Genomic DNA, 21593 nt, shown 5'->3' with positions numbered 1-21593 from the left:
TTATATTTTTTCAGACTACATTAATCAAACTTTTAAGAGAATTTAATTATTAAGTTGAATATATTTACATAACACTTCGTTAAAATAAAATTTCGGTCATTTCTTTACTAAAGTTCCCCTAAAATGAATAGGTTACGTCTGCGGTCACGTGCTATTTACTAGCAGAAAGTCACTTGTAAGGCAATTTGCAGGCGACCCTGACCGAAAGTTAAAAGTTTTATCTGTAATCACGTGTTTGAGTCTTCTATCTAAACCTTGGCCATGTCGAACTCTGAAGCAATAATATTAAACGGGAAAGAAATTGCAAAGTAAGAATTTATATTATATAAGAAATATATTCGCCATGCCGACTATCTAGATGCGTATTTTTATTTTAAAAAAGTGTCACGTGTGTTAACCTTTGTAAAATGTAGACTGGAGCCTTTATCTTTATAAAATAAATACTAATTAACTACGAGGCCCGAGCCGATTAAAATACAGCATTAAACATAATTTTTATGTTACGTGTTATAGCCACGTGACTAAAATGGCATATATTAAGAAAATTTGATGAATATATATTTTCTTTACGTTGCAACGTATTTAAAACAGTTGGCTGACTCATCTATCTGTACTGTATCCTTTGCTTTCATTTTAAACAGAACAATTTATGTTTTAAAATGGAGTTTAAGCCGGTGAAGATTACAAAATAGGCGCGCGGCTAAGGCCTCGTCGTCTGAGGGGCCTCAAAAATTACACAGCATAAAGATAACGCCTGGAAAAATTATGTCAACACTTTAAAAGTGTATTTCGCACCCCAACAGTGACGTAACTCGTATACAGACTATTTTATTGTCTTTCTAATATAAAGACAAAACGCTTTTATATAAAGGCCTAGGCCCTAGGGCCTTAAAGGAACATGATCCGCTGCTGATTTAAGCAGGAAACTTGAAATGAGTGCTTGTAAGGCGACCTCGTACAATTGCCCTACATGCGGCGTGTTTCACTGTAAATTTGAAGTGTCGAAGAGATAAGTAGTCTAGTCTGTGGCCTTGAACGTATTGTTACATAGAAAAAAAATTAATAAATAAATGATTAATCAGTTTAAAAAAACTGATTAATCATTTATTTGTGAGAGGAATGTGTGTAGTGTCTAAAATGGACTCCGTTTTAGGCAGAATTTTATTTTCCGTTATTATAAGGCCATTAATAACGCATAAAATTACTATTAATTGTTAACTGCACGTAATAAAGTGTGAATAGATTGTATTTTATTATAAAAATAGAGTAATCCGAAACAATTCTACAGCATAAACGCCTGTCAAAGGTAAAAATATAGCAGTGGCTGCGATTATCCGTCACCCTCTAGCGGACAACAGAGTTAAACTTTAATCTATTTGCACCTAACCTGAATTGTCCGCCGGAAGGCCGAGGCGTTTAACGCATCGGCTTACCGCTCTGGAGGTTCCGGGATCGAATTCGGCCGTATGAGAAATCCCAAGAATCTTTCGTGGCGGTTTGTTCCGACATGTCGGGCTTCGCCCCCATTGTGGGGACCCGACCGAACTCACGATGGGTACGATAAAATAAGCCTTTTAGTACTCATTGAATGTATTTCTGTATTCAATGGATTATACTTATAATGACATAATATTTATTAATGAATAAATATATACTTAAACTTGTAAATATAGATTTTAAAAATATATATTTTATTTTTTGTAGAGAAATTAAAAACGAAATATTAGAAGAAGTGAAACAATTAAAAGAAAAATATGCAAATTTCAACCCTACTCTAGCCATTATTCAGGTAATTTTAACTAAAAAATTTAATTATTTAAAAGTTTTTTAAATAATAAATACTACCATACTATCAATTACAAATATAATGTAAAAATAAAGTAGTAAATTCAGTCTGCAAAAAGAATTTGTGGATAAAATTTAATATAAAGGTATGCATATGTTTTTATTATATCAAAATGAAACATGATTTAATTCAATGAACTGTGCTTAGAAAATAAATTATGCATGTAATTAATATAGTTTTATTACATCTGTTTAGATTAGTTAAACTTTTTGTATGAAGTCCAAGGCCACGCACATGAAGGTTTAAGAGTTTAACCACTCCTATTTGGGAAGAATTAAAAAAAAAAATTAAATTAATTCATAGGTTAATGTTACCTTAGGTGCCAAGATGGCAGCTCGTCTCTGATTCCAGCAAGGAAACAATGGAACGCACGTTCTAACCTAACCTAACCTATTCTAATAATTTGGTTGCTAATAATTATGGTAATTTATTAGAATAGGTTAGGTTAAAATGTGCATCCCACTGTTTCCTTGCTGGAATCAGAGACGAGCCGCCACCTTGACACCTAAGGTAACATTAACCGACAAAATAATAGTTAATGAGGGTCTTAATTTTTACAATATATAGGTATAGCACCTTAAAAATTATTTGGTCTAAATAGTCCAATAAAGGAATCTGGCTGTTCATTTGATATTTAAATTAAATTAAATTAAAAAGATATTTATTTTATATCCATTCAGTTCCTCCTTAGTCATATTGTCGGTTAATGGTACACTAGCATAGTTTTAGTTTACTAAACTAAATCTTGGTTTTAGTCACACAAATTCATTTTAGTACTAAAATAAAAACTAAAACTACTAATAGAAAAGTAGTGTTGTGCAAAATGATTCATTTGAATGTTTCCAGACATTTGAATCAGCTTAGTAAAGTGAGTTGAAAAGTGAGTCAGTTTTTATACATGACTCATTGATGAAACCACATGTGCGTGCACATACGCACACTAAACTAAAGCTTAATCAACGAGTGTAATGCGTGAGAGTCAATAAATTGAAACACAGCTTTCAGTAAGATATTGCAAACATTCAGTTTTTGCTGTTTTTAGATTCATAACTTAGACTAAACAAACAAAGTTTATGAATATTTATGGATGGATAAATGAACAAACTAAATATGAAATTAAAATGTTAAAAAATATAATATTTTATCTGTTGTTGTTACCAAAACACTGTTATTGTCACTTCATAAGGTAAGGTAAGATTTAACAGTTTTCAGGAACATGTTTTCAAGCTTATTAGTATAAAGTTTAAGTTTATGAAAGCAGCATGCTAAAGTTGAGTCAATGTTTCGAAACAGCTGAATATCAAGAATCAACTCGTCGAAACACCATTATTGATTCAATTCATTGTATTAACTCACTGACTGGCCAGTATTATAGAAAAGAGCTTAAACTGAAACCAACGGTATTAATAGGAAAAAAAAACACTTAAAATTAAATTGAAAATACCAAAAACAGTTTTAGTTTAGTTTTTGAAACATGATTTGAATTTTAGTAAAATTTTTGTAAATTCTTATTCTTTCTCACAGTGGTTGTAATATAAAAGTAGCTGAATTGGTTACAGTTTCTTATAACAAGGTGACCAAATCCAAGTGAAAACTTTTAGGTTTTTAAAAATTGAAAAGCACTATGGAATCTAAAAAATCATTTGCAGGTGGCAGACCCCAAGAAAAAATTCTTAAATAGGTTAATTACATAATTAAGTTAATTTTTTCAAATTCTCTTACCAGTAATTCTTCATATCTTTGCACTCAATGCATAATTAAGATGGATTGCATATCAAATTAGTTTATTGCTAGAACAGTTACATTGCAAGTAATGGCTTTGCCAACCAGGATTTACATTTCAGTTTTATTGTACAAATTGTTTAAATAAAAAATAAAACTAACAATAAAAGTTAATAAATACCGTATATCTTGGTGGATAAGACGACCTTCAGATTAGACGATGTATAAATTTTCATCGAAGTTTTATAGTTTTAGCATATATCTGTCCTATAAGACAACCCCCAACTGTCAACAGCCTATGAATTTAGTTTAGATCAGAAATCATTATCTGAATAATAATACTGTATAGTGTATATGGAATTATGTCCTATTTGTAATTTTTCAAATGAACAAATTTTATTTTCTTCCATCTGGCGATTTTTGCAAACATTCGCACTAATTTGGGCATTTGGGTAATGACCTTCACTATTTACAAAAACATCCTATGGGCTATTCTATTTTGTGCACATACCCTACTCTCTTCTAGTAAATAATTACGGTTTGTCTGTCTTTTTATAATGGTTTTAATTTATATAAATTTCAATCTAATTTTTTTGTATCTGTCCTATAAGACAACCCCGAATTTTCGGGGCCATTTTTTATGGTTCAACTATCGTCTTATCTGCTGAGATATACGGTATAAACAGTATATAATATGTATTGATGGGTGAGCACATCTCACATTCCACTTGAATTTGACAAATCAGAGCATGTGCTATGCACAAATTAGAATGTCACTTTATGCAAGGCCATACTTTCTGAAATAATCATTGGTCAAATTCAAATGACACTTGCAACATTGTACCATTAGTGATGCTGGTATTGTACCATACAGAGGGTGATTGATGACTATCACTAATGTTTACCCTAACTTTACCCTTTCTATCTGCTCCTTTTGCAGATGGAAAGGATGAAATTCAACCTTGTGCAGGACCCCCCAGACTATTCACATTTGCTGAAACTGCTGTGGATAGATGTGTCATGACATAAGCCAAGTTACAGGTCTCTTTGAACTGACAAGAACTGTATGGCCCAGCCTATTAAGAAAGACTTCAACACTGAATGAGTTATGCTTATTGAGCCCTAAATACGCATACAGGCAATGCTTATTGCACAGCACGTTGGCATACCAAACATCTGTCTAGCACCTCAATAGTGCATTTCCAGACACCTGTTTATGAACCAAAGTTGTTCATTGTGTTATCCTACAAACATGGTAAAATTTGGCACCATTATCATGAATCATTCTGTATATATTTTTATTTATTTAATTAATATTTTTATTCTAATAATTTAAATACCAAAATCTCATATTATGATATGAAACAACTAGAGTAGGTCTGGTGAGTGAAGCTAAAGCTATACGTGTATAGCAACAGAAACTAAAACTCAAGAACATGAATAAAACATTATTATTTCTATACCTGTATATTGTAGAAATGAAGTAACTATTCTCTAAAAAAATGATTTTTTTGTAAACTTCACTGTTTTAAAACTTTTGCCCAAGGATCCGATGAAGTCTTGCTCTTCTTTTTAATAAAAAATCATATAATTTTTTAAAGTGTGATTAAGATATTTCATAAAATTATCAGCTTATACTAATAAGAATCTTATTAGATAACAAGTGTAGCACTGTAGCTCTTAATTATGCTGTAGCATAACAACCTGATATTAAGGGAGGCTCAAATTAGAATGTGCAAACATACATTCATCCCTGTACCTCTCTCAACTAGCTCTTAATGAAAAGTAAACTTTTAAATATTGTATATATCAGGTCAGTCCATAAGTCCATGCACATTTTTATGACCTTGAGAAAAATTGTGTTTTGCTGTTAAAAATGTCAGTCTAATGTGATAATTTTTACACTGAAGTGTTAAATTGGATCTCATTCATATAATACTGTTCAGAATTATGAACATTTCAGTTGTTTATTTTCGTTAAAATGGAAGTAACCGACGAATACAAAAGACATGTTTTATACTTTTTATTTTTAAGTGGTGAGAATGCTACAAATGCAGCCAAAAAAATAAATACTGTACATAATCAAATTGTAATTAGTGCAAGGACTGCACAGAAGTGGTTTGAAAGATTTAGAAACAATGATTTTAGTGTGGAGGATAAGGCTCGTACTGGAAGACCCGTTGACTTTGATGATGATGCTCTCTCTGCACTAGTTGAAGCAGAACCATCTTTAACAGTTGATGAAATTGTGGAACATTTAAATTCATCCCATGGAACTGTTCATAGACACCTACAACAAATCGGAAAAGTTTCAAAGCTAGGAAATTGGATACCACATGAACTGTCAATAGCTAACCGACAACAACGTATAAACATTTGCATGTCTCTTTTATCCAGTATTGCTTTAGAACCTTTTCTTGGTAGGCTGGTTACTGGAGACGAAAAATGGATCCTCTATAACAATGTGACGAGAAAAAGACAATGGATGGATCGCGACAAGCAGCCAAAACCGACTGCAAAAGGTGGGTTGCATCCAAAAAAAATTCTTTTGTTTGTTTGGTGGGATATGTCAGGTGTAATTCACTTTGAGCTGTTAGAACCTAATCAAACAATTACAGCTCAAATGTATTGTGAGCAATTAGAGCGTTTAAATGAAAAATTGAAAAAAAATCGACTGTTGTTAGTGAACAGAAAGCAGGTTCTCTTGCAGCATAACAATGCCAGACCACACGCTGCAAAAATAACTGTACAGAAACTTGAAAGCTACAACTGGGAAATTTTACCTCATCCACCATATTCGCCAGATATTGCTCCCAGTGATTATCATCTTTTTCGCAGTTTGGAGAATTTTTTAAAAGGGAAAACTTTTGAGGATGAGAACAATGTAAAAAAGGCTATTTCTGAATATTTTGATTCAAAACCGAAATCATTTTACAAAGACGGGATTAAAAAGCTACCATCAAGATGGCAAGAAATTGTACAAAATAATGGTGAATACATTATAGATTGAAATAAAATTTAATTAAAATTTTTTGCTGCTTTTTTTGTAGATAAAAATACGCATGAACTTATGGACTGACCTGATACATGTGTACAACAGTACAAGTACATTTGTCATATTTAAGTAGATCTTTTTTCTAAGTTTATTTGATTTTTCTTAATTAATTATTTACAAAAGTAGGAATGAAAGGAGTCTAAGTCTCCTTCCCTTCATGAATAATTAATTCAGAAAAATTCTTTGGACTATTACTCATATGAGTTAGAATCTGAATTTGAATGAACACATCCATATCAGAAAGACACGAGTTTGTTTACTTTTGAAGAAGAACAAATTTTTATTTCTTTCTATACTTAGATATGTAGTTCATAATTACAGATTTTGGTGTTTATTTGTCAATTATAATTAACTTTTTGTTATTTTTAGGTAGGTAATCGAACAGACTCGAGTGTGTTTATTCGCACAAAATCAAAATCTGCTGATGAAGTTGGTATCAGAGCTATACACATTCATTTGCCTAGAAATATAACAGAACAAGAGGTTTGTAAAAATATTATTTTTGAAATTTCTGAAGAATATGTAAATAAAACTTAATAATCACTCTTTTGTTTGAATAGTTGATAAAGAAGATTCAAGAGTTAAATAAAGATCACGAAATTCATGGAATAATAGTTCAGGTATTGATGAAGTCGTATTAGTGACATTTGCGAAGTTAATAATTAAAAATTTTTTCATTTTAAAAGGCTATCCATTAATTATGTGTACAGTGTATGAGGAGGGAATCAAGACAGTGTTACATGGATTTTTTTTTGTGATATTATGACATTAATATGTTCTTTTAAAGCTACTTACTAGTCAAGTGAATAAACCATAGTTTAGAAAATATTTAGAACTTTTTAAAACCATTTATTCAATATCAAGAGGTCCATGAACTATTGTACACATAATTAAAATGGAAGAGGTTTGCAACAAGTACAACATTGTACTGTACATAATAGGGAGGGGTCAAAACTGGTCCAAAAACTACGCATGTAATTAAAGGATGGCTTTTAAGTTAATTTTAAAAGAATTTTTTCATTTTATTTTAGCTGCCATTAGACTGTGAATCACCAATAGATACAAATGTTATCATTAATACTGTTTCTCCAGAGAAAGATGTTGATGGGTAAGTTATTATCTTCAATTAATAAAGAAATCAATGATCAAAATGAGTGATATGGATTTTACCATAAAATTTTCTAAAACAGTAATATTAATATTAATTTAACTTTAAAAAGTATAATTTACTTTAATTTTAATTAATTAATTAATTAATTAATTATTAAAATATTTATATTGAACACGGTGGCCAAACTGCAGCTTGAATATCATTTTTATGGCTTAATAATCCATGAGTATTGATTTAAATTGGATAAAAATTCTAAAATCTATTGAGTTGTCAGTATTGTGGCATAGTATTTAAATAAATTTCTAGTTTATATAATAAAATTTATTGAAGTTGATGTCAGTTTTAATAAGATTTATGTTTGTATCAGCTTTTTCATTATTTTACAGAACAAAAAAATTTAATTTAAATTATTTTGGAAAGAAAATTTCAACAAAATACGAGAAAAGGAATAATAAAACACATTCTTATTGTGTATTTGAATTTACAAAATAATTAAAGCTGTATAAAATTATTACTTTGTAAAGTAGAAAGAGTAGGTCTGGTGCCTCAAACTTGGTTATGGTTTGTAAGCCATGTTAGAATACAACAATTGAAGTTGTTAAATGTAATGACTATATGTGTACATCATATTATATCATAGTGATTTTGTAATGAGCTTTTTTTAAGTTGGATGGTACTGGTGGGCAACCCTTCAGGGAACCATTAGCCATTGTGGCTCCTTTTAGGGTCGATTTACACACAACAGTGACGTGCCGGCACAGTGCAGTAAGCATCGATAAATATCACAAATAGCCAATCAGAATTTCATGTATGACACTTGTATGATTGACAGAATACAGATCATGTGTTGTAGATGAAACTCTGATCGGCTATGTGTGATATTTATCGATGTTTATGCACCAAATAGTCACTGTGCCAGCATGTCACTGTTGTGTATAAATCAACCCTTACTCTCCATTTTTCTAGCATTGACCTTTCAATAAACAAGTTGTATAAGCTTTGTTCACATAACCTGTTCTACAAATTTAACCAGTTACATCACAATCTCTTACAAGCTAACAAATCTAACATGCTGTGTGGAAATTGAATACTCCTCGTCTTTCCTGTCATCATCATTAGTTTTTGATAGATTATATAATTTTTTGGAAAGAGGAGTTCAAATATTTTTAATATATTAAAAATCTGTAAATGTTTCATCAAAATAGTTAAAGTTCAAGTTAAATAATATACATGAAATTAAAAATTTGTAGTAGAAAATTAAAAATTTTAAGTTATGTTAATTAATAAACATATAATTTTAGTGATTTTGTGTTCTAAAATGTTAAATTATTTTTTTGATAACTAATATAAGAAATTAATTAAATATTTCCTTAATTATCAAAAGAGTGTATTTTATGCTTTAATACAAGTAAAATACATTTAAAGACATAATTCTAAAAACGTTAAAAAAGAAAAAAATTAATTTTGCAGAATACATGATCAGAATGCTGGTAAATTAGCCCATGGACAATTGGAAGGGTTTTTTATTGCTTGCACTCCTCAAGGTTGTTTAGAACTCATCAAAAGAACAGGCAAGTGTTCTTTTATATTATAAAAACAGTAAATTTGAATAATATTAAATCATCATAATTTTTTAATGAAATTAACTTTCGAATATAATCATTTTTATATAATAAATAAGTTAGATATAAAAACTAATTTATTCATGAAAAATGTACATAAAAAGGAAATAGTTTTCTTATTTGTATAGTTTATAATGAAAATAAGAAAAAAATGGATAAAATGAAATAAAAAAATGAGCATTTTTTTCAAGTATTTTCAAATATAGAATTTTATAATGTGTTTAATAAATCACAATATCAAAACATCTGTTTTATTAGATTTCACTCTGGTAATAGTTTTTCTCAAGTGCTTTGGGCAACGAAGTGTATTGTCAGGAGACACAGAAGTGATTCAGTTTAATAGGTTGATAACTAAGTCATCTAAGTTTGATTACATAACATCTGATCATTGTACAATCTAAGTCCATTGGCACCCACCTCTAACTACCCTATCCCCAAGAAAATACTTGACACCTTTTATTCACCCACAAGTGTACAATAAGAACACTGTATTTTAACATAAGTAATACAGAATAATAACTAAAATCTCAACTATAAAAAATAACAAGAAAATTATCAGGAAAAAGAAGGATAAACATGTTATCTTCTTTTCTATCCCCAAGTCCAATAAATGCATCTTTAGTGTGTAGGCTTAGTGTCTTAGTTCTTTGAGAGTTTAAGACTTAAACTCTGACCTAGAAAATATGTTGAAAAACTCCCAAATCTTATTTGTCATTTCATACTATCAACAAATCATCAATATACTTTGTTATAAACTTAATTTTACTCCAGAATCTCCTCAACACTTCTGTCTCTGTAATCCCCAACTCAATCACAAGTCCTGCTATCAGGAAACCTTGACACACTGTTTCTCTGTTTGAAATGTTTTCCTTTAAACTGAAAATAAGACTCATGGATAATCGTATGAACTAAGCTGTACAACTCCTTAACCACTTAAAATTATCCTTCTGCATTTTATTTAATCCTACTAATTCTTCGTCTTTCTGGACATTATCTTTTTATTGAGAGATTCTACTATCTTTATTGGATTAATATTGATAATCTTCACAAACTGTTTTGGGATAATTATTCGATACTCTGAAGTATGTAGATGGACTGACATTCTGTTCACTTGCTCTCTCAACAGTCCTTTAAGCTTCTTGATGTGTTTTCTTTCTCATAAACTACACATATCCTACATCCTATATTTGTAGAAGGGTGGAACCAGTGGTTCTGGTGACTTTGTTGTTTTTTTTTTATAATTATTATTGTTTTCTGCTTATATGAAAATGCAGTTCTTGTATGTAGAGTGAAATGCCTCACTTGTGATTGAATGGAAGATGTTAAATAAATTTCTTAGGAATAGGATAATTAGGAATGTGTATCAATGGTCTTAAATTATACAACAAACTTAGGTGACTTAGTTATCAGTCTAACAAGCTGATTAATTTGTGTGTCTCAAATAACAATAACAAAAAAAATCTGCTTTATTATTGTTATAATTTTAACAAATTTGGAGTTATTTCTTGTTATTTAATAAATTAACTTTTAAAAACTTGTATTAAAAATTACAGATATTTAGAAGAATTAGTGTAATAAATCTACTTATATCCTACTTCAAACAATATTCACAGTTTAAAAGATATGCTAAGTAGGTCTATATTTTGCATTTAGAGCACTATTCTGGTGAATTTGAATGCATAGGTGAAAAATTTTTGAATGTGCACCTCATGCAATGAAACTTAATAATTTATCTGGTTAACCTTGTGAATTTTTATTAATTTTCAATTGCTAAATTCATACTCTGATCATAAATTTTAATGAATAATTTATATCTATTTAGATTTCAATTTGAATTAGACTATATTATTTTTAATTGAATCTTATTGATGTTTATTTAATTTTATAAATAAAATTTGTTGTTTCCATTATTACTGACTAACAAATGAGCCTGGCATTGCTTGTGCAAACAATTTGGATGATTTGGTAAATATTGTACATTTGGAAATTAACTTATTACTATCAAAAACAAAAAAATCACATCTAAAATAGTACAATAGAAGCTGTTTGTCAGGTTAAGCCTTAATCCTCTCCCTCTCCCCCATGGGGAAATTTCCAAAAATCCCTTTTTAGTGTGCATTTTCATGATGTACTCTAACTGTATACTAAATTTCACCTCTTTAAGTTCAGTGGTTTGTTCTGGGCGATGATGGATCAGTAAGTCAGTCAGGACATGTAATTTTATATATTTAGATTAATATCAGGGACGAATTCTCTGGGCTTGCTTAGCATGTGCCGCATGCTTAAGAGGAACTTTTGACTGTCAATATACTTTTTATATGAGAACAAATATGCCTATAATAATTTATTCTAATGTGTAAACTCTTTTATCATTTGTGTTTGCTTTTACATTGGCAACTAGCAGCTAGCCATTTTAAGTCAGTGTGATGCTTGCAGGAACTCGATCACTTGCTCATTGTCAGCAAACAAGTGCGTGCACAGTGCATGACATCATTTGAAGCATTTAACATGGCCAGATTGTATCAAAAGTTTGTGGTACCCAGTTAGCGTACATGAATTGTGTACAGAGACGGATCTACATAGAGATTAATAGGGCTTAAGCCCTGGGTCCCAGTGTCAAGGGTCCACAAAATTTGAATTATTATCATAAATTTTTAATACTGTTTCATTGTAATATATTTCATATGTAGACATAATGGGCTTTATAATAGTCCATACTTTTTTATTCACACCAAATAATGTTTCTGCCTATTGTTTAGTCCTAGAGATAGGCCTATTATTCTTATTATAATTTTCAACATGCCCAAAAATTTTGGTTAGGATTTGCCCCTATGATTAATAGATTATATTTAGAAAAAAATTTAGGGGATCTCAGCAATGGGGGTTATTTTAGTTGATTGTCCATTATCAATACCAGAAAAGAATGTTGAATATAGCTGATTAATGAAACATAACCCATGATTTTTATGATCTTTGCTAGAAGAAAGTATATTCTTACAGTAGTTTCATACACATACATAAGATATATATATATATATATATAATCAGTGCATAACTAGTAACACTGGTTTTTGTAAATGTTGTATTGCTCCAATTTTTCACCAAGTACATAATTTCTATGTATATTATTGCAGACTAAACAATAAATCATTTCTTGATCAGGCATAAGCCTACTTTTATTTTGAATAGGTGGAACAGTCTTGCAATTAGAGATTGCAATCCAGCAGTGTTTTGAATCCAGCTGGATTTTTGCTGGATTGAAATCATTCCAGCTGGATCCAGCACGGATCCAGCGCAGATCCAGCGTGGATGTATTTTTGGCGCAATAGTATTATCTGTCTATCTATCCTTATGTTTTTTAAATGAAATAAAACATTTTTAAAAAATACTTAAGAAGCTTTTATTATTTAGACTGGTCACTATAAATCAGTAAAACTTCTTACACATTTAGGTAGTAAACTTAACTTTGGTTTGGTTTAACACTTGAGATAGAGATAATTAACTTTAAATGTTTAGTTAGATTATAATTATAATGTAATCTTTAAGTTAAATAATAGCAAAGGTAATTCTACTGATTAATTTATATTAATATATTATAATAATGTAAGGACGGATAATCAGTGGCTAAGTGGCTATCAGTCTTACCAGTTTTCATATATAGGCTCTACATATTAGTCTGTAGTTATTTATAAGTATATAAAACTATGTACTGGAAGTAGAATAAGTTAAATAAACTACACCTTTATCTATCCAGCAAAATTTAATAAAATAATAATGTTTTCAATCGTTTTTAACGATCTTCCTCGGTTACAAAAAAAGTAGAACATTAAATGTAGAACATAAAATGTGTTCGGAATAAATATAAAAATTAACGGAAAACGTCCAAACGGACAAAATATAGATAGATAAACAAAATAAATAGCGGAAAAAGTATATACAGGGTGTTTTTTTTAAACTGACGGTACTCAGAAACATCTGTAGAGCAATCTAACAGCCGGACTGTCGCCAAATTTGGAAGAGTGACTAAGGACGACATGGAAAAGAGATTCCGCGAAGAAAAAAGTAATACCTAAATTCGCCGGTAGAGGAGGATTTGGTGCTGTTGTAGCGAAAAAGTTACCAGCACTTCACTGAAGAAAGGGTCATCAGTCGCTTTTTTCCACTTGCATGGCCGCCTCGCTCCCCGGATCTAACCCCATGTTACTTTTTCCTGTGGGGTTACTTAAAGTCCAAGGTCTATCTTGGTAGTGTTCCAAACTTGATGACTTTGAAGGACAACGTTTCTCGAACCGTGATGAACATTCTTGCGGACATGTTACGTTCGGCCATAGAGAACACGGTGTTCAGGATGCAATACCTTTTCCAGCAGGACGGTGATCACATTGAAGAAGAGAGAAGGTTATTTGCTGAGTAATTAAACTTTTGTTATTACACTGAAACCTCTCTCTGATCATTCATTCGTGTGTTTGTTAATTGCAGCTGAATTTTATGCAGATTCTTAGCTGTTTCGCTACAACAGCACCAAATCCACCCCTACCGGCAAATTTGGGTACTACTTTTTTCTTCGGAATCTCTTTCCCATGTCGTCCTTAGTCACTCTTCCAAATTTGGCGACAGTCCGGCTGTTAGATTGCTCTACAGATGTCTCTGAGTACCGTCAGTTTAAAAAAAACACCCTGTACAGTAATACCTCGACTTACGCTACCCCGACTTACGCAAACCCGGAGTTACGCGATTTTCAAATCTCGACGATTCGTCTTTTGTTTGAGCGCCACGCAACCCTTGATTACTCACTCCTCCCAAACTATTGTTCAGCTTACAGGTTCGGACGTGTCGCGTGGAATCGACGCATAGCTACAATTTATTTTGACTTATTTATTTCTGCGTTATATCTACGGAGACTTGAGACTCTACTGTGTCATCCAAACAAAGTAGAACTGATTCTTCTGCATCAAACAAGAAAAGAAAAACTCCATCTTTAATAATGTTAACTTTACATTCCAAAGACTTCGATACAAAAATGAAAATTTGTAAATTGGCAAAACTTGATCCTTTAGACCCAGTTCAATCAGATGATCGAATAACGGTTGGAAACTTGACAGAAGGCCTCAGTTTAATTAAAAAGAGGTTACAAATTTTAGAAAATATAGACTCCAACGAAGAGCGCATTTCTTCTACAAAACGAAAAAAAAAAAAAAAATTATTAGCATGCTATGAGGAAATTTTGTGGGAGAAAAAATCTTTGAGCCGTCAGACAAATTTGTTAGATTTTAGGAAGCCTGCTATAACAAAATAACTTCGATTTACGATTTTAATAATATAATTTGTTATACATATGTATTATCTAAGATTTTATTAAACATTTTTTTCTAAATTGTTGTTTTCTTTAGTCTCCGGCCCCAATTAAAAATAATTAGTATGTATTTATATGTGAAGTTATACCCCGACTTACGCGAATTCAACTTACGCGGTTATCACTCGGTCACACCTATCGCGTAAGTTCGGGGTATTACTATATATAAGATATAACAACGAAACCAGCATTGTCCGTTAATAACATTAATTAAGGTTAAAGAATCTCCACATGGTAGACAATGAGTCCGCATCTCTATGGTTCATACAACCAGTTGTCATGTGCGCTTTGCAGATTTCCAATCTCTCAAGATGTTTGACCGTTTGCCTATTCGTCGTTGTTTTTATAATTGCCGCTTGATCCCATTGGACGTTAACATCCTTGTGTCATGCGTATGATGCCAGCGCAGTGTTATCAAGGTTCTTACTGATTGTATATTTGTGCTCTTGAGCCTTTGTTTTAAACTGCGCATCGTTGCACCCACATAAACAAGCTTGGAATTGAAACGTTGGTTGTGTAAAGGCACCGAATATATACCCGTTGTTGAATTCCGATCCTCTTTCTTTTTATCGTTTCTTAAAAGTTTGAAAACAGTGGGATTACGTCGGTATACAATACGAAAATTATCAGACCTGGCAGTACATCTATGTATCTTGTTTAAAAAAAATGGGATGTAATTAAGCACTATTCTTTTTATATTTATTCGAAACACATTTTATGTTCTATAGTTAATGTTGTATTTTTTTGTAACTGAGGAAGATCGTTAAAAGCGATTGAATACGTTATTATTTTATTAAATTTTGCTGGATTGATTAAGGTATAGTTGATTTATAAGTAATTTAATTATTAATGTTAGTAAAGTAGTGAGTAAATAATTAGTAAGTAATTAGTAGCAGTCTAGTAGTTAGCTAAGCGGCAACGCGACAACGTAGACTTTTGCGCAATTATTTAGAAAGCTAATTGAGTATTTGCGGATCCGCAGCGCTGGATCCAGCAGGCCGAAAAATGCGCTGGATCCAGCTGGATTGCTGGATGAGGGATCCAGCAATTGCAATCCCTACTTGCAATTCATGATTCTTCTTGCCCAGTTTTTTTTGTCCAGAATACCTTTTTACAGCTGCCATTTTATAGCTAATGAGTTCATTCCTAATCTTGTAGTGAGGTTATGTCTTGCCTTTTAGTGATTCTTCTGTACTGCTAGTTGATTAATAAACTATCCTTAATAATAATAGCAAAATAATTGACACTACATCTGAAAATGAAATTTTCTTGGCAATAAAGAATATATTTAGCTCAATAACTCTCAAGTTTTTCAAAATATGCCAGCACAAATTTCAACAATTTTCACTGCCCATCAGCAGAAAGCACAAGCTACATTAATTTTATTTAGATACTTTTTAACAATTCCTTGTAATTGTATGTTTTGTTTCAAGTAATAATTATGAAATTAACAATTTAGGAGTACAGATTAAAGGAAGTAAGGTGGTAGTCATAGGAAGAAGTAAAATTGTAGGAACTCCTGTTGCACAGCTCTTAACTTGGCATCATGCTACTGTTACAACATGCCATTCACGCACTTCTAATTTAGCAGAAGAGGTATGTTTTTAACTATTTTACAATTATTTCTGTTTAAAAATATTATCAAACCATTTAAAAAATTAATTTTTCTTAATATTTATATGAATTTTTTTATTTGTTCTTCTAAAAATTTTGGATTTTAATGATCACATTGGAAGTGAAGATGGTAGACGATAAATTTCAAGAGAATTTAACAAGGATTTTGGTTAATTATTTTATTTATTTATTATTATTTTTTGTTAGGTCAGACAAGCAGATATTGTTGTTGTTGCTGTTGGAAAAGCAGAATTAGTGAGAGGTGATTGGATTAAACCTGGTGCCATTGTTATTGATTGTGGAATTAATTCTATTCCTGGTAAATTGTTTTACTTAGAACTTAAGTGTTGTTTTAATATAAGAAATAAATTATATTTATTTATATATTTATGTTTCAAAAATGCTAAATTTCAATTTTGATGTTTAAATTTAAGTATTGCTGGTTTATTTAATTTAAGTCAAATGTTTCAAATTTTTAAGCTAAGGATAAAAATAGCATTCTGTTTCATTACAATAGTTTCTTACAATTTTTCAAAGACAACTTTATTCATGAAATCAAGCAAAAACATTTATGATTTTGTGAGTGTTTTTACTGTGTCATTTTAGGGATTTTACAAGGAGAATGAATTGGAATGATTTGGAATTTCCATTTACTTCTTCTTTTGTGATCTATCAAATTTATTTGGTAACATATCATTCCAAATTTCTATATTTTTTTTTTTAAGACAGTATGATCATTACCCATTATGCTCTATTTACCTGAATTAAATCTCTATTATTTTGATGATGTAAAATTAGAAAAAATTATTTATTTATTTATTTTGAAAAACTCCATATATAAAATTAATTTTTAGGAGGAGGGGGATAACATTAATTACTTTTATTAATAGGTTATATGTACACCAAATGGATTCAACTGAGTCGTTAGAGAATAGTCCACGAATTCTATCTATCCAATCATTACAAATTATTAGTACAAATGACATTATTAGAAAATGTTGATAGATGCAAATGCTCAAATTTCTCAGTCAAACATGTAGTGGTTCAAAGTCGCATTTCCATTCTTGCAATAAGGACACATATTTGATGAACGTAGATCAATACACACGTTTCTATGTTAAGTGAAACTTTTTAGGTGAATCTGGATGATCGTTTTTTTAACTATAAACTGTAACTGCAGATAATAGATATAAAAACACTGATTGTTGTCTAAAATTAAAAAAAAAAAAATTATATATGTCTATTTAATTATTTGGATAATGTATAGTAATTTTATAAAATTATTCTATGAAATGTAAAATATATATATATATATATATATTATATAATTCTTTTAGATTCTACAAAAATTTCTGGATATAGATTAGTGGGAGATATTAATTTTCAAGAAGTTAAAAAAGTTGCTTCATATATAACACCTGTACCAGGAGGTGTTGGACCAATGACTGTAGCAATGATAATGAAAAATACTTTGCAAGCAGCAATTGAAGCTGCAAAGAAATATTCAACAATAAAGCAATGGAAGTTAGAAATTCTTCCACTCACAATTAAGTCTCCAGTTCCTAGGTTAGTATATATGAATTTTATATTAATCAAATATTTTTATATACTTTTTTTAAGGAATGATAAAATTTTCAAAAAATTATTGTTAAAATTATAGTGATATAGAAATAGCTAGAAATCAAACTCCAAAAAATATAGCTGATTTAGCAAATGAAATTGGATTATTACCAAGTGAAATCGAATTGTATGGAACGACAAAAGCAAAAGTGTCATTAGCTACATTAGATCGTTTAAAGAATCATAAAAATGGAAAATATATAGTAGTAACAGGGTAAGTTTTAAATATTGGTTCTTATTTCTTAATTTTTCAAATAATTAACTTTGTTTTGTGTAAGCTTTAGTTGTATTATTCTATACAAATTATGAATTTCTTTTTTTTAAAAAAATACAGTCAAACCTGTTTTTATGTGGTGGATAGGGACCGCATAAAAAAAACGCATAAAAAAATTGCACGAAACTTCACGAGTGGCTATAAAAAATAGTTTTCGCAGCACAATTAAAAAAATATTTTTTTATGCAGTGAATAGGGACCGCATAAAAAAAGTCTCACATAGAAAATAACTCGTTTTAAAATCGTAGTCTTAGTTTCTAAGGAAATTACCTTCCTCTTCGCTTTATTTTTGCCCTTATTCATTTTCAGGGATTATGTCTAAACATAAAAAAAAATCCTAAAATTTTATATCTAAATAAAAATAATAATACAGTACATTTACCTTCGATTTACGCTTTGAAATGAATCTTATCTTAATGGTCCAGTAATGCGAAAGCACTTTGAAGGTTTAATTAATGTAATTAAAACACACGTAGAATTTATTGACAACAGATGTCGGCACTTGACTGCATCGTCTTGTCTATTGTCTGTTTTACGTATTTTTGTCCAGGTGGTGTTTTGTTGACTTAAAAAATAAATTATTTCATTTTTCACATATTCATGCAATAATATTACTATAATAAGTTCATTTATGCTATAATAAGTTTATTTAGCTATAATAAGTCAACGTGAGACATGACAAAACGCATGAGACTAGTTGCCAACTATACCTCTCAAATAAAAAATCGCACAAAAAAACCGCACAAATAAAAAATCGCATAAAAAAAATCGCACAAATAAAAAATCACACAAAAAAAAGACCGCATAAAAACAGGTTTGACTGTATTCAACAATGTTGTGCTTCTTACAAATATATCTTTAAAGGAAAGTCTGTAAAATGTTATCATATTTCTGTGAAGTGTCACAGGATTTATTGTATTTGGTGCAGCTCTCTCTTCTCTCTAAGATTTAAATATATATATTTATTTATTTATTATCAAATCTCTTCAAATTAAAATAACAAAAAATTATAATGCCAAAGTGAAAAAATATATAGAGTTTATATAGAGTTTAAATATTGAAAATATATAATATAAATTTAAATTGGACTATGAACCCAAAGTTGAGTTTTAATTAAACACTTGGCTTTATTTCCATCTTTATTTAGTTGATTTTTTCAAGTTTTTTATGCTTATTAAATTCATAAGATCATAAATCCTGTATCTGGTCTCTTCTAGTTTTTGGTTTGTATCTAGCATTTTTATCTTTAGATTTTTTAAGTTCACACTTTAGTCGTCTTAATTTAATGTATTTGTACTTAATAGCCGATTGCAATATTTTGAGACTGAAATATTTCCTATCCCTTGTAGGGATTGCTTCTGCAATGGATTTAGGGAGAGAGAGTGTTCTTAAAGGTCTATTCTCTCTTAGGTGTTTTTTAAGGAAGTCTAAATCAATTAGGATTTTTTGGATCTCACCTTGTATCTTCTCAATTTCAATGATGTCCATATCTAGCAATAAAAATGTTTTAATACACATTAATATATTTGTATTTCAGAACATAAATGTGTGTTAAATACACATCTATGTTGTTAAAATTTTAACAATTTTTGAAATTAAAAAACAAAATTAATGCGTGTTTTATGTAAAGATTAGAATAATTTTATTATAATAGTTAATTTCTATATAAACATGGAATGAATGAATTTGTCATTTAAATAGGAAGTGATTGTATTAAAAATTTGTATCATATGAGTAATTACTTTTTATTAAAAAAATTGTTTTTTTTCTATAGAATTACACCAACACCTTTAGGAGAAGGTAAAAGTACAACTACTGTTGGTTTGTGTCAAGCACTTGGTGCTCACCTAAATAAAAATGTCTTTGCTTGTGTTCGTCAACCATCTCAAGGACCTACTTTTGGAATTAAAGGTAAATCAATATTTATTTATCTTTTTGAAAAGTTAATTTTTGTATTATTGTTATTACAATGTAAATGTGAAAAACTGTACGAGCTAACTTTAAACCATATTAGAAGAATTTCAATTAAAAACTTTTAACACTTGCATTGCCCTATTGAAAGACAAAACTTGCACCAAATATGTCAATTCATTTTTTCACATTAAAATATGTCACAGTTTTACACAGATTAAGAATAAATTACTTTCCTTTTGAGAAATCTCTATGGAATTTAATGTGATGATAAAAAATTGAGTCATTGGCACCTACTTAAAGACATAAATGATGAAAAATATAATTAAGTATATCCTAGGAAAGTAAGCAATAAAATATACTTTCCAAAACGTTTTTTACACTTCTGCATAAATAATAAATAACATCTGAAAAATACTGCACACACAATTTACTGAAAAATTTTAGTTTTCACAAGATCATGTCAGCTGATAGATAGGTCTTATGAAACATAATTTAATAAATGAATTGAATATATATTATTTGTATTATTCCTCTAATAATAATAATTTTGAAAAATAATTTTAGGTGGAGCTGCTGGAGGAGGTTACTCACAAGTAATTCCAATGGAAGAGTTTAATCTTCATCTTACAGGTGATATACATGCAATTACTGCTGCCAATAATCTCTTAGCTGCTCAGATTGATGCACGTATGTTCCACGAAGCAACACAATCTGATGAAGTATGTTTGTTTTATGTTTAATTTTAAAAAGTTTAGCTTGAATTAGACAATTAAAATTCATTTTTTGTGAATTTTAAGTTGTAAAATGATAAAATTTATTGCAGCTCTTAACTTCAATAACATATTATTATTAGATATTTTTAAAATATAATAGAAATTATATATAATTTCTAGTATATATTCTATTATCTGTAAATTTTAGACATGAAACAATAACATTTGAATATTAGATATAAAAACAGTGTTTTTAGATATAAGAATCAGCCATAGGAATGTTGTTATATACAGTGAAACCTCGCATAACGAGTGTTTTGCATAACAAGCAAAACAAATTAAAAAATTGCCTCACTTAATGAGCAATGTTTTGCATAACAAGTGACAAGGAGAGGGGAAGTCCTGGATTGTAAGCATGTTCCATCAGTCTGTGTTTAGCACTTGTTCCACCAAAATCTTAGTGTCACTTGTGATCACATATTTTTCCAAACTTGTGTTCACACATATTACTTATAAACATCAACAACCATAGCCCGTTATATAATAAACACACCAAACAATATGCCAGATTCTTGGGCTATGTAAAAGCTATAATTAGAAATTAATTAATTTGACTAGAAGTAGGCAGTTATGCTACATCTCATAATAAATTTATTGACCAATTCCAAATTAAATTTTAGAAATGTCTGAATTAAAAATTAACTCTTTATAATTATTAAATTTAATATGAGATGGAAGCATAACTGCCT

At 29.8% G+C, this 21593-nt stretch overlaps 1 protein-coding gene across 1 annotated transcript in view; it reads left to right on the top strand.

Annotated features, from left to right (window-relative positions):
- Positions 1–150: 150 nt before the first annotated feature.
- Positions 151–21593, top strand: part of pug (pug C-1-tetrahydrofolate synthase, cytoplasmic) — a 42453-nt gene continuing 21010 nt past the window's right edge. The window contains exons 1-12 of the mRNA XM_067274295.1: positions 151–308; positions 1705–1789; positions 6993–7106; positions 7184–7243; positions 7655–7731; positions 9205–9305; positions 16169–16305; positions 16531–16642; positions 17661–17889; positions 17984–18157; positions 19992–20128; positions 20696–20850. Of these exons, the coding sequence (XP_067130396.1) occupies positions 262–308; positions 1705–1789; positions 6993–7106; positions 7184–7243; positions 7655–7731; positions 9205–9305; positions 16169–16305; positions 16531–16642; positions 17661–17889; positions 17984–18157; positions 19992–20128; positions 20696–20850 (1428 nt within the window). The 5' untranslated portion in view covers positions 151–261. The remainder of the gene's footprint in view (positions 309–1704; positions 1790–6992; positions 7107–7183; positions 7244–7654; positions 7732–9204; positions 9306–16168; positions 16306–16530; positions 16643–17660; positions 17890–17983; positions 18158–19991; positions 20129–20695; positions 20851–21593) is intronic.

This window comes from Centruroides vittatus, unplaced genomic scaffold (assembly GCF_030686945.1).
Source record: "Centruroides vittatus isolate TY-2023 unplaced genomic scaffold, ASM3068694v2 contig_546, whole genome shotgun sequence".
Classification (NCBI taxonomy): Eukaryota; Metazoa; Arthropoda; class Arachnida; order Scorpiones; family Buthidae; genus Centruroides; species Centruroides vittatus.
This window is presented reverse-complemented; position numbering and strand designations above follow the sequence as displayed.